General features: G+C 39.3%; 1 protein-coding gene across 2 annotated transcripts in view; it reads right to left on the bottom strand.

The window, feature by feature from the left end:
• TBCK (TBC1 domain containing kinase) overlaps window positions 1-15,963 on the bottom strand; it is a 118,110-nt gene that overhangs the window by 32,609 nt on the left and 69,538 nt on the right. For both annotated transcript variants that reach the window (XM_040598123.1, XM_040598112.1), the window contains one exon: window positions 1,226-1,401. In XM_040598123.1, the coding sequence (XP_040454057.1) occupies window positions 1,226-1,401 (176 nt within the window). The remainder of the gene's footprint in view (window positions 1-1,225; window positions 1,402-15,963) is intronic.

Below are 15,963 nucleotides of genomic sequence, written 5' to 3'. Positions count from 1 at the left end.
AAATCCTGTAAGCTCTTTGGAGTTTCCTTTTATTCTGCATTTGTATGTCTAACACTTTGAGTCCTGAATTTGGGCTTAAGGCTTCCAGAAAATACAACAATAGAAAAAAAAATATCAAAGCTAAAGTAAAAAAAAACCCCAGAAATAACTGAATATCGGATTCTGGTTTAAGGAGTACTTAAAAAGTAAGATATGCTCAAGTGACAATACAGTTTTTAGTTTCTTAGTAGTTAGGAAAAACAGATGGGAAGACTAAAGCCTAATGCAATTGACCAAATAGATATGGCAGGTCCATATATACTTCCCCTGTTATTCTGACATACTCACATGAATGAATTCTGATTGTAGGAAAACATGGAAGGAAAAAAAAAAACCAAATAAAACTGTTTACTTTTTAAGAGACTGACTAGATTTACACTGCTGAGAGGAAGGAAGGAATATTTTCAAATTGCCATTTATCAGGTAGTGTATTTGACAAGAGAAACAACCATCAGATTTTACTGGAGAGAGAAGGGAAAAATATTTTTGCTAAACCAAGTATTTAATGCATATATACTCTTAGCCACTAGTAATTCTTTGCCAAGACAAACACTGGCATAATTCACATACTACCTCTCAAAATAATTTGAGCCATACATTTAACCTAACATGCCAAGATGGAAAAAGCTGCCAGAGCAATCTGCATCACTTTCCAGTTATCTATTTCTCGCTGGCAAACTATTCTTTTTATTATTTTTCTCCTAAGATAAACCCTGTTTGTAGTTCTGCATATGAGTTGTGGACATTGGTCTGTTGTGGTAACAAACACCACAGAACCAAAGGAGCAGGAGTTGGGAGAGGCAGAAACAGGGCACAAGAAGAAATAATTTTATTGGCATGTACATCAAAGCAGCGGAGGTTCAAAGCAGCCAAGTTAAAAAAACCACAAAAGTGAACAATCTTTCAGTTAATTTCCATTCATTGCATTGGATCGTTCATCAAAATTAGTAAGATGGCATAGGCTCTAATGCTGTGCACTAGCCAACAAGCAAACGTGATCATCAGATGAATGTGTCAAACCCCTGCACTTGGAAGTGACAACATAAATGCCAGTAACCGAGGTTTGGTGGGTATTTTCTTCTTGATTAAATTTTAAAGAGAAAAAAACACCTAAGGCAGGAGAAGCACACAATCTGAACAATTCCCCCCCCCCCCCCCCCCCCCCTCCAATTCTCAGGTCACTTACTAGGTCACTTCGAGGTGTCTCCTGATAGTCTGCTGAAAAGCAGGACATGGAACTTCTTGTGCTGTTGCTCTCACTGGCTTGCTGTGGAGGCTGTGCATACTGCCTGTATGTAGCACTTTTTGGTGTCCAGCGAAACAAGTTGATTGACTCACGAACACAACGCTCAATATCAATCTCTGATCAGGGGTTTAAAGAAAAAACAAGAAACGCAAGCATGAAAAATCAGTAAAGCCAATTAATCTAACTATTACATTGCTAAATATACATCCACCCATCCATAACTCTGTCCTCCCCCCTGCCCTAAAAGGGTATGCAGTTCTCAAAAACATTTTCCCATTTGAAAAAAAAAACTTAGATTTTTTTTTAATGAAATGCTAGCAAAGACATTTTCATTATTAATTTTATCCCTAGTTACATACGGAAATCTGTTTAAGAGAAGTGCAACAGAATTTTAACCTGCAAAGACAGGAATATAATCAAAACCTAGTCATTTTAAGCCATCTTCATTAAATGTCTTTGCAGGTCAGACTATTCACTCTTAAATGTAAGAGATGCAGTACATCAAAAGTACATTTCATGCAGTGTAGGGACATCAGGATTTTTGGAACATCTGAATGTTACTATAAAGCAGACTGAAAGCTTTCAGTTGTCAAACTTTGCATGGCTTGCCATTTTAACAAAGCTACATGTTATCTACTTGGGAAAACAGGAGTTCTCAACACTAATTTGTGCTTGATGGCAAACACAAGTATTTGTTTTAGAGCTTTTTTCTGGTTTTTTTTCGTGGGGCAGGGAAGGATGGGACAGACAGACAGACAGACGAAACCAAAACGCAAAAAACAGTCCAAAACTCGACCATGCGTTCGCAGTGAAACATTCTGGCTGAAGGAGTCAAATGTCATATGTGATAAAATATTACTCAACTTGGAAGCAAAGCAGACACCCATCAAATGGGAAGCATCCTAAAATAAGCTGTGATCAAATAAAAATTACCAAAGCATAATGAAAAACATATGTTAAAAAAGAGTAAACTTATTACATATATAATTTTTACAACGCTAAGCATCCCACATGTATCTATACTCTAACAAGATGTAATGTAAAAACCATTTACTTTTCTCTCACTATAAAGAGCTGGTTAATTTTGCACCTCCTGTCTGCAGTTTCATGAAGAGAAAAAGTTATCCTAACTTGCATTTTATGACAAACTTAGTGTAGTTCATCAAACAACAGGCATATTATCACTTCTTGTGTCTGTCCCAAGCATCTTGGAGGATTCATTTCAGCACTCACAATTTAGAATGTTGAAGCATCAGCTTCTATGAAGGAAACAGAGGCACTCTAGCCAGGCTTCATCTGTAGATCTCAAACAGAATTTATGCATTGCCATCAATCAGGGAGTTTACTCCAGAAACCTCAATCATTACCAGGGTGGTGAGTGAAAGAAGCTGAAACTGGCTCATGGGGCAGAGTATTTCAGTTGGACAGGATTATTTACTTTGTTTAAAATCGGAATTAATTATGTGATCTATTAATCTTCCACTCAAAATCTGCCTGTATTTAGGCAGAATACAACCTGCAATATATACTTTTAATTCCTTGAAGGCAACATGCTCATGTGCTATCTTGCTTATGAAATTAAAAAATCTGGGACTAAAGCTGTATTTTACCTAATTTTAATTGTGGCGCTAAAACTTTTTTGTGGATGTGAAAGTAAATCGTAATTTTCCTTAACCATACCAGGCTCCCTAGCTACTTGGGATATACTTTTCAGAGAAAAATGGACAATGTGGTGACTCAACAGTAATTAACAGTTTTTCATTCTGTGATGAAAACATTAGATTTTTCATTTTGAATATACTGTAATGGAAGGTTGTCAGTTTAGTATCATTCCTTAGGAAAATCCATGCAGAGAATTTTACAGAATTTCTAAATTCAGGTAAAGACAGCAGATGCCTTTCACTGGTTATTATTCCTAGAGCTCAGAATACACTCCGAAGCATAGTCAGCAAAACCACACTTGCTATACATTTCCCAAGACTCATTTTAATTGGAAGTTGAGAATTTCAGTTCAAGCCTGTAGGACATTTACGTTGGGTGTTTTTTGGGTTTTGGTTCCCCCCTCCCGCCAGTAAAGAGCCTGCTGTAACTGTGAGTTATACCCCTGTCTGAGATTCTTAGCTAAGGAAATGTTTGCAGCACTTTTGTAATAAGTAGAAAGCAGAATTTAACCAGAAAAAAAAAATAGCTGAAACCCAATAATTAATAGCATGAGAAACATTTTATTGTGAGAGGGCAGAAAAGCCTACAAATATCAAAAATTGAAAACAGAAAAATGGGGGATGGAATAGGAATGCTATGTGCAGTAGAAAGTTATGAAAAAGCTGAAAGCAGAAATCAAGATTGACAGAGTTAAGCACTGAGACTATAAAAATATTATTCCTAGAAACAAGCTCTGTAATGCCAAAAGAAATCCATTTAGAGAAGTGGAAATGCAGCAATGGCAATGGGTGTCCCTAAAAACAATAACCAGTTCTCACACATCCGTGTGTAAGTAAAATATTTAAGAGTCTGTTCTGTGATTCTTGGCTGTTTGGTTTCTCATTTCTTCTAAGCAGCATTTCAGGAGGACAGCGGCCATGGCTGAAAATGAAATTCCATGGAACAAGAGGGAATTTTAAATGGTTTGGGAGGGAGGCCATCAAAAATCTAATACCCATTTACAGTCTGCTGATTATCTGATCTGCTTCTAAGTAACAAGGAGATTGCAGTTTCACAAATAGTAATAACAAGAAAAAAAAAAGTACACACATAGACACATATATGTCAATGGTCAACATTTATCACCCACAGCGAGACAAGACTATCAGTAGTAAAAGAATTTACTTGCATTCTTTTTTTTTTTTTTAAAAAATAGTTTCAGGAAACTAGAATTTAGAATTACAGTAAACTGGTGTAAATATTTAAAGAATATTTCTTATCCACACTGCATGAACAGGCTTCACACTTGAGCAACCTTCAAGCCCGTCTTAAGAAAAATCATTTCCTGTCAGTAACTAAAATGCAATGCAATCTTTTGCAGCCTTGCTGAATAAGATCTTTTCTCCTCCTTTCGGCTAATAAGTAAGAGTCTGCTATACTACTTCAATTCAGATTTTTTCCCATGCCCTTTCAAATATATGACAAATGAGCCAGTCTCCAATCAAATGTCCATCTTTTGTTATTGCATCAAGGCTTTGCATTTACACAGCGTTGTCCCGTTTGTACTCTTCCTGCTCCTAAGTTAACTGTTATCAGCCAGAAAACATTAAAGCTTACACATCGTTAAGAACATACTGTTGGTATGTCAGAAGTGTAAATGTATCAAGTCAGTGCCTAGGTTCTTGAGCAGGACTATGAACAAACAAACAGAGATATCTCACCAGGATGCCAGACTACTTCATGTATGCAAACAATTTAGAAGAACACCCTTTCGACAAGAGCAGGCTCTGTATAAATCTCAAGGCATCAGCAAAAAGTGAACAGAAACACTTAGAAACGACAGGGATGGCCTGCTTAGCCATGGAGATGTACATGTAACATCTCTGTGCTCTCCAAGGTCCCAGCTCTGAGGTGTTTTGTAGTTTAAAAAACATGTGCCCTTTGCTTTTACTCATACAAATTATTTTGCTGGAAAATCTGTAACGAAAATGTGCTGATGTAACATGGTATCATTAACTGTGAAGCATGCATGGAAAAAATGTAAGCCTAACCTTAAACATAACACTATAAAAATAAGTTCTCATTTCAAAATTTAGTGTATCTTCAAGCAGTCTGGTTTTCAAAAAGTGCAGAGCACCTGCATTTCAAAACAGCCAAAGTTGGCACCCAAGTACCCAGAATTAAAAATCACAAGTTTTATTTTGAAACACTGGTTTTAGGAGTTCTGGCTCAACTGAGCTCAAGTATTTCAGTCAAGCAGCACCCAAGCCCTACAGGAAACAATTCTATGGCACTAGCTAGTTAATCCATTTACTTGGCATCAAACGACATTTCCTGAGATTTCTAAACATGCAAATAATAGAGGAATTGAAAAGGCAGTGGTGGAGAAGTAAACGAAAAGTTATCTACCATGTGATCTTGCATGGCCCCATCCTAACATTAAGCCTATTGAAATGCTTTGCTCCTTCTGTTAACTAAATTTCCTGGTTGCTCTAACACATTATTCATTTTGCTTTGTTTATGGCAAATTATCACTCCCAACAGACCTGCTGCCTCCTTCTGTCAACAGCCTCAACAGAAAGGATGGCTCAGCCTGACAGAGCTGCTTTTTAAATTACATATGTTCAGTGTTTGTTATTACATATACAGGAGAAAAGTAGATTGCACTTGAAACAGATGTTAAAAAGAGAACACCAGTTTAAATGCAATACACCTGTGACAAAAGCACATAGAATTTTTTATTTTTACAGCAAAACCGGACATGCATATGTTGTTCACAACAAGCGAAAGCAAGTAATGGAGGAAAATATAACACAAACTTTTTTTCTTGATGAAAACGCACACAGACCAAGTCTTTGTGTGCAGTTAATCAGTTCCAGAGCCCCTTCCTTGGGTAACAGGACACCAGTTAAGAAATTTGGCCAAAATAAACTGCTTCTGCATTTTGGAAAAAGCTCAGAATTATGTGCTTGGTTTGACCCCTTCATCACAAATGCCCTGCCAGGCAACATCAGCTTTCATCACAGCCACATAAATAGACCAGAAAACCTCTGTGCTATAAAAGCTGGGAAGCTGAATAGGTCCTTCAGTTTGATCTCATGATTCCTGCTCTCAGAATAAATAGAGGTGAAAGGTCATATACCTTTTATTTTCTGATGACATACAGTAAGATATTAATAAGCCTAGATATTTACAAGGACAAATCTAGGAAGAGAAGTGACACTTCTTCTGTCCAACATCTCTATCTGTTGCTGCTAGAAGGTTGCTATAAATGAAAAGGTCAATGCAAAATTATTCTATGTAATTTATTTCATCCATTATAGGATAGTGGTGTTATTTCATTGTTTTGTGGATATTAATTTACTCTTATTTACACACATCACTATCCCTTTCAGTGCATCTTGGGCAAAATTTCAAAGGCCACAAATGTTAGTCATTAATTTTAAAATCCTTCAGCTAATACAACAGAATCCTTTGTTCTTTCTACACGGATGCAAAGTGTGCATCTTTCAAGAGCTGCTGGGAGGACAGGTGCTGTTAATCCAGGAGCCATCATACTTTTTATGTAATACAGCAGGTGTACAGAAGCTGCACTTGGCTAGAAAAAAACAATTGGATGCAGAAGCAAAGGAACAAACAATAGCACTGTCTTCATGCAGATTTCAAGTTGCATGGCTGTAATAAGGATCAAAAATTTCAATGCTGCAGTGACAGGTGACCTTGTCTGACACATTACTCTACAATTCTTTCAGTATCTTGGAATAAAAAATTTCTCTAGACAGTTCCCCACAGTCAATATAGTTTACTACATCTGGATGACATTGCTGTTTTCAGCATACATGCAGCAGTTATCTTGCTGTTGGAAAGGAAAAGCAACAATTTAAACTACTCTTGAGCCTGAATGCCCACAAGCAGCAGTTAGCGTATCAAAAATTAAATGGTCCAGGCCCTTCCTTGGTAAAAGCACATCAACCATTTGCACCAGGGTTCAGAAATGCTGCGAAAAGAATGACTTTTGTTTGTATGTAATGAAACCAAATACAATGTCCAAAGAGCAGTAGTAGTTTGTGGTCTCTTGCCTTCATCCATAAATGAGATGTCTGAGGACTGAGAAATTAAGAATGCATCCAGATGAAAAGTTCTGTAGCAGAGGGTGTTACGAAGATACAATTCAAGTAGAAAGGGCGTATCTATGTGAGAACAACAGTAGGTGTGATTGCAGCCTGTACATAAACAAGAGAAGCTGAGAGGGGAATTATGGGAAGTAGAACTGTCATAGTGCCTGTAGTTATGTAGCCATCTGGACCAGTTCATACAACACTTAAAGCAGGGAGCAATAGAGAGAAGCAGCAGTAAATACAGCGAGTTATTTCCTAAGACTGCATGAATCCTTTTCTTACTCATGACTGTAAAAATTGCTCTGACGCGGCAGTTTAGAAGAAAGATTTCATAAAAAATGCCTTCCTGTATGGAATCATGTTGTCCTGCACTGAAAAAGATAAGCAGGGAAGACACAGAATGACAAACGACTGTACAAAGAGTAAAGGTTTACTGCAAGTGAACTACCAAATGCCACATGCTATGTCTTACTGAGACAGACGACCAAATAGATTACAGGAAGACTTCAATGTTGGCCAAGCTCCGACAGTGAAGTGGGCTTTAAACAGTTTTATGAGGTGTGCCAGGGGTGTTTAACAGCAGACATCTCTCAAACTAAACAAAATGTTTAAGACATCTGGACTGGCCCCAACATCAGGTTAGGATATTGGCCAATGACAGAAGGACAGGAATTCACACTATATAATGGAAATAGTCTGACGAAGGCTACTATGCAAAAACAGAGAGATACAAAACAATAAAGGAACAGACCAGCAGAAGACTGAAGATTATTTCATAGCTAGATGACAACCATGTATAGAAGATGCATAAAAGGACAGGTTTACAAAACTGCAGTGATCAGCTTAGAGGAGAAACTTCTTAGAAATACACGGAGATGAAGAACTTGTGCCACCAACACAATGTCCAACAACATTCAATTTTTGAAGGAAAAGTATTTTTTTGGCTTTCCTATATTGTATTTTTTGTTAAAATCTTTCTAAAACAGACTCAATAGACATTTAGCAATCTCAAATACTAGTGAAACTTACCTCCTTTATCCTAACCCTGTGTTTCACAGAAGTAATATGCAAGTATTGAAGCTCAGTATGCATTAGTAAAGATCATGCTGTTTAACTCTCTAGCTGGGTGGTAACTACAAGCTACTTCAGCTGTTTCCCAGACATAACAGGTATAAATTTGTAAAAAAACTCTGCCATCAGAAACTCTGACCAGACTAAATGCTTGCAAGACTGATCAGTTTCTAAAGAGCCATAATTAGAAGACCTGTGTATTAGCGTAGCCTCTTGTTAGCCTTCAGGATATTTTTAAGGCAATAATATGAATTAACTTAGAATTTCTGTTTTTGAAATAAGAGGCAAGTAACCTTGAAAAGGAGTACCTGTTACCATGAGAAAAGGATGAAAGCTTCTCATTTGACCTGTTTGTTCCTAGACCAGTAACAGAAAAACTTTGGGTAAAGGTTAATGTAGATAAGATACCTAGATCTGCCTAAAGAGTATTCTGAACCATGTAACACCCACAAACTACCCCAAAGAAAGAAACATATTATTCAAGACTGGAATGTTATTTATTTCCCACAAATACAGCAACCATAAATGGGAAGAATAATAACCATTTTGCTTATGTACCCATGCTTAAACCTGCTTTCATTTCTAAATGAAATTTCTAATAGATATGAAACATTCAGTGTTAACCGTAAGTTAAGTCTATGTGAGCATTTCACAGTGCAAAACTAGTAGGTTAAAGTATCTATCAGGCCAACCTTATCAAAATAAATTTTTAAATGAGTTCAAGTTTGCTGTATAATTAACGTACTCAAAAGTCGAGGAGAAAAGTTCCCTTATTCCGTGAAAAAAACTTTCTAACAGCCCCCATCTGAATTTACACATGAAAGTATTTAAGTACTACATTCCTAAATACCCTATTTTTATAACAAAACACCTGAACTCCCATCATCTTTAAGATTTTCTAGGTTTGTGTCATTTCAGGGTTACATTCCCAGCAGACACGCTTGTGGTTTATACTCTTATCAGCTTACACGATTGCTGAATTTGTTTCCTTAGAACTATGCTATGGTATGCTATGCTGGTGAGAGGGGGGGGGAAAAAAAAAAGAAGTGTTTTGAGGGGTTTTTTAAGCATAAGCACTGAAAAACCAGCAAGAGGTTGTCTGGCTCCTTGGCTTACTCTCAAGCCAAATGATATGTGACTAGCCTATCTCCTACAGATGCTTGTCTAGACTTTTTAAATTTTTGCAGTGACAGAAGTTTTACCTGATACACCCCTGATGGGTACTTAGCCCTTTACCACCATTTTCAGAATACAGACAACATTCTTCACATACAATGAGAGCTCTTCCCAGTTAGGATACCTGTCCCTCCTGAACAGGTTTTACCCTTCAATGCTAACAATCCAGTTCTGAAATTTATTCCAAGCTTGCAATATCAACAAAGTGTTAGCTTTCGGTAGAAACACTACTCTAGCTCTCCATGTTTGGTTTTGATCATTTTGTTGATTTCTACTAAACTCTAGCTCTCAGTATATTAAGAACAAATAAATTTGGACAGACAGAATCAAATACATCATGCAGATTTATATAGCCAAGAGTTTAAGTTCTTTGAATATGGGAAAGTAAACCAAAAGGAACTGACAGCCATCCTGAAGTATGACAGCACTAAGGATTCACTTAAACAGACCTTGTTTCTCAGCCCGTATTTTGAAAGAAAGATTATTCTAGCTCTCAGCCTACACTGCCATTCCAATACTATATTTAAGCAGGTAGGTGTATCTCTACTGACAGCACTGGAAATACACACCTACAAAATGTATCTTAACAGCACTGGATATACACACCTACAAAACGTATCTACAACCATTTAGAGATGTGCTGCTAATACACATTTTAATCAAGGGATTTTAATACTGCAGTGTTTGTGCAATGCATTTTAAAATCCTCCTCACTTAACAATTAGAGAACTAAAGATTATTGAGAAGTCCATTTATACCTGTACAGGCAAACATGCACATTCAGCATAACAAAGATATAGACAGATATCCTATTAGACACCTTTCCCTGTCAGCAATATTTTTCCATAATTATAAAAGGGGAAAAAACCCCACAAACATCTAGTGCACACTCTTGCTTTCTAAGCTGTAGTCTAATCCTGAACCAATTGTTATGGTCATAATTTTAATGAAACCAAAACCACACCCACCCCCTACTCCCCTCAACAAAAAAACCCGACACAACCCCCCAAAAAAACCAATAGGGAAATATTTTCCCAAGACACTTTTGTAAAGAGTAGAACAACAACAAAAAAAAGTAATTCACCAAATCTAGAAGCAAAGCTCAAATAAGAGTGGCCTGCTTTTTGTCCTTCCACCCCTAGAAATACTAGTATGTTTGACAGTCTACCTTCTTGTACTTTGATTTTATTCCAGTGTAAAGGTGTACAAAATCCTATATGACTAACAGGTGGATTATTCTATTCTCTGAAGTCCCCTTTAGCTATGAAGAGTACCTACAGGTTACATCAGGAAACACGAGAAATAACCTGTGCATGATGCTGATCTTAAGACACGCACTAGGTAAGTTTTACAGAGGAACTCACTTTTTATGAACCCTTTCCATTAAATACCACCTGAGACAGACAGTCCTTTACTAAAAGATATATATTTGATTTTCTTCTGTCAATGAAAACTACAGACTAGCAAGAACACTAATACGAATAAATAAAGGATTTTGGCATTTTTTTTCCCTTAGTGCGTCGCCTACCACAGCACTTCTCTTTAGTCTGAAGAGGGCAGAATCTATAAATAGAACTGTATTTTGTTCATGTCACTACAAGTGGAAAACATTTATAATTAAAGAACTTACAGCTTCAGGTAAAATGACATCAACCTTACAATGTTTGACGCTATAGAAGAGCCTTGGTGAGCAAGTGTGCCTTAACAAATTGCTCTGCTTCTGTACTGAAGCCAGCTCCCAAACCAATGGCTGTAAGCCAAGAACAAAGGAAGGACAAAAAACCAACCCAACCCAAAAATGTCAAGGGGGGGGAATTAAAAATGTAAGGGGAGGGGGGAAGAAAAAAAGAGAAAATGAAGGGGGGACAAAAAGGAAGATGGAAAAAAAAAAAAAGAAAAAAGGAAGAGGGGGAGGAAGGAAGGAAAACCCCACTTACTAACAGCTACACATTTTCTGCATCATAAATGACACTATTTAGCAACAATAATCTCCAGGAATTGTACTATGAAACACATCTGCACCTACAAAAAGCCATCTAACATAGCAAAGATGAGGAATATGTTTTTAGACGATGTTTCCATAAATACCAACCTGACCTACATCTTTCAAGAAAACCAGAATATTTTTTTTAAATTCTGTTGTCTTTTAGTATTTCAAATCCATTTTTTTTGTGTCATAGTTAAAGCACCATTATCATGTGCATCACATGATAGACACCAAATTGCTGTTTTTCTTCAGCTATACAGCAAGTTGAAAAAGCAGTCCGCCTTCACTAACTCCATGATAAGTCACCTTGCAGTATCACCTTCCATAAGGGACAGTTTTGAACTTGGGCAAGGTACAACAAAGCCACACATCAAAATTCCTTTGATAAAGTTATGAAAAATTTTCCTTTTAAAATTAGTGTTATAACTTCTATGCCACAGAGCCTTAATCTGAGCAACAGGACATTTTCAAAACTGTATGATAAAAAGTCAAACTAATAAAACCACCGTATTACCTTTGTTTGTCTACTGCTCACTGGCATATGGAAGACCTCACTATTATCTCCTTCAGCCTTTTCAAAGTTGGTGTTTTGATCTCAGATAATTTTCATTATAGATGTCATAAAACAAATGAGAACGGGTAACAAATTCAGTGTGGGCTTGGTGGCCAGCTACTATTTCTTCCTCCTACCAAATTTTAATTAACTAAATGTTGAACCACTAGAAATTCTGGCACAATAGAAGTGTATGAATCACAGATGTGGGTAGGCAAAGAATTTTCAGGAAGAAAAACAACAGAAAATAACACACTAGCTACCTAGGGTCAGATACGTGTCTAGAGTTCTCTTATGTGTGTAATTCTGTTGCTGTCAGCAGAAAATACTCCGTTCAAGACCTTGCTGTACAATTTTATTAGTGTAGAATTTCCACTATTTTCTAATCTTTAATCCATTTCTGAGCTGGATGTAATCTTTATAAGGATCACCATTATGGGATTCAGCATTTCTGCATGTCGCTACAATGGCAACCAATGTAACTGTTTCTCCCATGTTAGCAAATCACAGAACCATTTAGGTTGGAAAAGACCTTTGAGATAATCAAGTCCAACCATCTACCCAGGACTGCCAAGTTCATCACTAAACTATGTCCCTAAGCACCACATCTATGCATCTTTTAAATACCTCCAGGGATGGTGATTCTCCCACCTTCCTGGTTCCAATGATTGACTACCATTTCAGCAAAGAAGTTTTTCCTAACATTCAATCTAAACCTCCCCTGCTGCAACTTGAGGCCATTTGCTCGTCCTGTCATTTGTTGTCCGGAAGAAGAGACCTACCCCACCGCCAACAACCTACTTACATGTAGTTATAGAGCCCAGTAAGATCCCCTGAGTCTCCTCCCCAGTTCCCTCAACCGCTCCTCATAAGTCTTGTTCTCCAGACCCTTCACCAGCTTCGTTGCCCTTCTCTGGACACACTCCAGCACCTCTACATCCTTCTTGAAGCAAGGGGCCCAAAAGTGAACACAGGATTCAAGGTGCAGCCTCACCAGTGCCGACTACAAAGGTACAATCGCTTCCCCTATCCTGCTGGCCACACAGTTTTGGATACAAGCCAGGATGCTGTTGGCCTCCTTGGCCACCTGCGCACACGGCTGGCTCATGTTCAGCCGGCTGTTGACCAGCACCCCCAGGTCCTTTTCCCCCAGGCAGTTTCCAGCCGCTCTGCCCCAAGCCTGTAGTGCTGTGTGGGGTTGGTGTGACCCAAGTGCAGGACCCGGCACTTCTCCTTGTTGAACCTCATACACTTGGCCTCGGCCCAGCCTGTGCAGATCCCTCTGCAGAGCCTTCCTGCCCTCAAGCAGATAAATGCTCTTCCCAACTTGGTGTAATCTGCAAACTTACTGAGGGTGCACTCGATTCCCTCATCCAAGTCATTGATAAAGACATTAAACAGGACTGGCCCTAATGCTGAGCCCTGGGGTACACCATTTGTGACCGGCCAACAGCTGGACCTAAGTCCATTTACTTCAGGCTTGGTCATCCAGCCAGCTTTTAACCCAGCGTAGAGTACCCCTGTCCATGCCATGAGCAGCCAGTTTCTTCAGGAGAACGTTGTAGGAGACTGTGTCAAAGGCTTTTCTAGGGTCCAGTTAGACAACATCCACAGCCTTTCCCTCACCCCCTGGGCAGGTCATGTTGTCATAGAAGGGGATCAGGTTCATCAAGCAGGACCTGCCTTTCATAGCTGGGGGATCAGGCACAGCCAGCATGGGGTTGTCCTGCACATGTTATGTGATGGCACTCAGGCTGATGTGCTCCATAATCTTCCCCGGCACTGAGGCCAGGCTGACAGGCCTGTAGCTCCCTGTTCCTGCCCTTGCTGTAGATGGGTGTCACACTGGCTAACCTCCAGTCTCCTGGGACCTCCCCAGTTAGCCAGGACTGTTGACAAATGATGGAGAGTGGCTTGGTGAGCTCCTCCACCAGCTCCCTCAGTACCCTCGGGTGGGTCCCACCCAGCCCCATAGACTTGTGCAGACTGAAGTGGAGCAGCAGGCCACTGACTGTTTCCTCCTGGGCTGTGGGGACTTCATTCTCCTCCTCATCCCTGTCGTCCAGCTCTGGGGGCTGGGTACCCAGAGGGTACTTGCTGGTCTCACTGTTAAAGACTGAGGCAAAAAAGGCATTAAGTACCTCAGCCTTTTCCTCATTCCTTGTGGCAATGTTCTCCTCCGCATCCAATAAAAGATGAAGATTATCCTTGGCCCTCCTTTTGTTTCTGCTGTATTTGTAAAAACATTTGTTGTTATCTTTTATGGCATCAGCAAGCTTAAATTCTAGCTGGGCTTTTACCTTTCTTATTTTCTCCCTGCATACCCTAATGATATCCTTATATTCCTCCTGAGTGGCCTGCCCCTTATTCCAAAAGTAGTAAATTCTTCCTCCTGCCTCACCCCTTCCCAAGTTCGAGCCAAAGCTCACTCTTCAGCCACACTAGTCTTATTCCCTGCTGGCTTGTCTTTCAGCTCATGGGGTTAGCCTGCTCCTGGGCCTTTAATATTTCCTTCTTGAAGAATGTGCAGCCTTCCTGGAAAACTCTTTGGCCCTTCAGGACTGCCTCCCAAGGGACTCTGTCAACCAGGCTCCTAAACAGGCCAAAATTGGCCCTCCAGAAGTCTGAGGTAGTGGTTCTGCTGACTCCCCTTTCCTTACTTCTCTGAGAATCTAAACCTCTCATTATTTTCTGATCGCTCTGCCCAAGACAGCCTCCAACCACCACATCACCCCCCAGTCCTTCCCTGTTTGTAAACAGCAGGTCCTGTGGGGCGTCTCCCCTGGCTGGCTCCATGACCAGCTGCAGCAGGAAGCTGTCTTCCGCACACTCCAGGAACCTCCTAGACTGTTTCCAAAGAAACTGTTCCTTGGAGAATCATTTATTTTTGTGGTTGATCTTTGACTACATGTCACATCTTAAAGTTACATGCCTGTGTCTCACAAAGTAGAATTCTCTGTGTTTTCCACTTCAAGCATTCTACTGTAGCTCCTCATTGCACTGGATTGCTTTTCCACAGCCAGTCTTTCTGGACTTCCTACCTGAGGCCAAGGTTCTCCCCTTTGAAGCTCTTACTAGCCTGGAGTCAGCAAAAAGACACATTCCTCAGGGTGCACAGCATCAAAAGAATATATCTCATCTCCTCCAAAATAACAGAAGATGAGCTTGCGTGAACTAACCTAAAAGGCTTATTCAAAAGTACGTTTTTTCTCATATCTAGGCTTAGTGTTTCCCTATTCTCAAATAGCATCTGTCCCCATCTTTTTTTGTTAGCTGCCCTATCCCTTCTCAAGGCCGTAATTAATCTCTGTATGTCAGTGATGACATTGGCATGGATCTCTGGAGGAAGATGTTTGCCAGGCCCTATACTGCACCTATTCCAGGTGGGAGTGAATTGGTCTGTGGGTTCCTTCAACTGTTTGCAAAAAGCTGTGCGTATCTGGATCTTTCCTTCATGGGTTTGTTTCTAACAAAAGGTGCTGGCGACTTTGTACTATTTGTAATTAACTCAGTAATCAAGCCAAGCTACAGTAATCATATATTTTTGAGTTACATAATGTACATTATCACACAAACTTATGGCAGAATGCTAAAAGACTGAGCTATAAGCAAAACTGCAAGTTTTAAAGTAAAGTCACTTATACATTTGGCCCTGAATGAATGAAAGAGCCTTCTGGGCTGCAAATTTGCTGACATCTAAGAGGAAGACGTACCCAAACTGTCTTAGTACAAGTCAGTACTGGTCTGAAAGCAGGTTCCTTGAGTCCTCCAGGACTCGCATCATAGCGGTGCCACTCTGACCATCCTCATTTTCCTGCCACAGTCTCCTGCTACTTGTCAGACTTAGGCAAAGGAAAAACAAAGGGAATGCATAATGCATTTGCTCTCTCTGCATCACCCAAATGAGATGAGATTTAGTAAGTCTCAAAACTACACATAAAAATCAGCAATGACTGCAGGGCTGGTTTTGTTTGTCTGTCTCAAATACTACCTCTTAAATCTTATCTCTGATATTTATATTGTTTGAATAAAGTTTATACTTAACAGAGCTTCTTAAACATGAGAAAAAAAGATATGAAGAAATGAAAGAGAATACAAAGCACTTTGGGGTAGTAATTTCCTAAACAATCTA

Source organism: Falco naumanni, chromosome 1 (assembly GCF_017639655.2).
Source record: "Falco naumanni isolate bFalNau1 chromosome 1, bFalNau1.pat, whole genome shotgun sequence".
Taxonomy (NCBI): domain Eukaryota; kingdom Metazoa; phylum Chordata; class Aves; order Falconiformes; family Falconidae; genus Falco; species Falco naumanni.
Note: the sequence above shows the minus strand (reverse complement) of the source record. Positions and strands in the feature narration are given on the sequence as shown.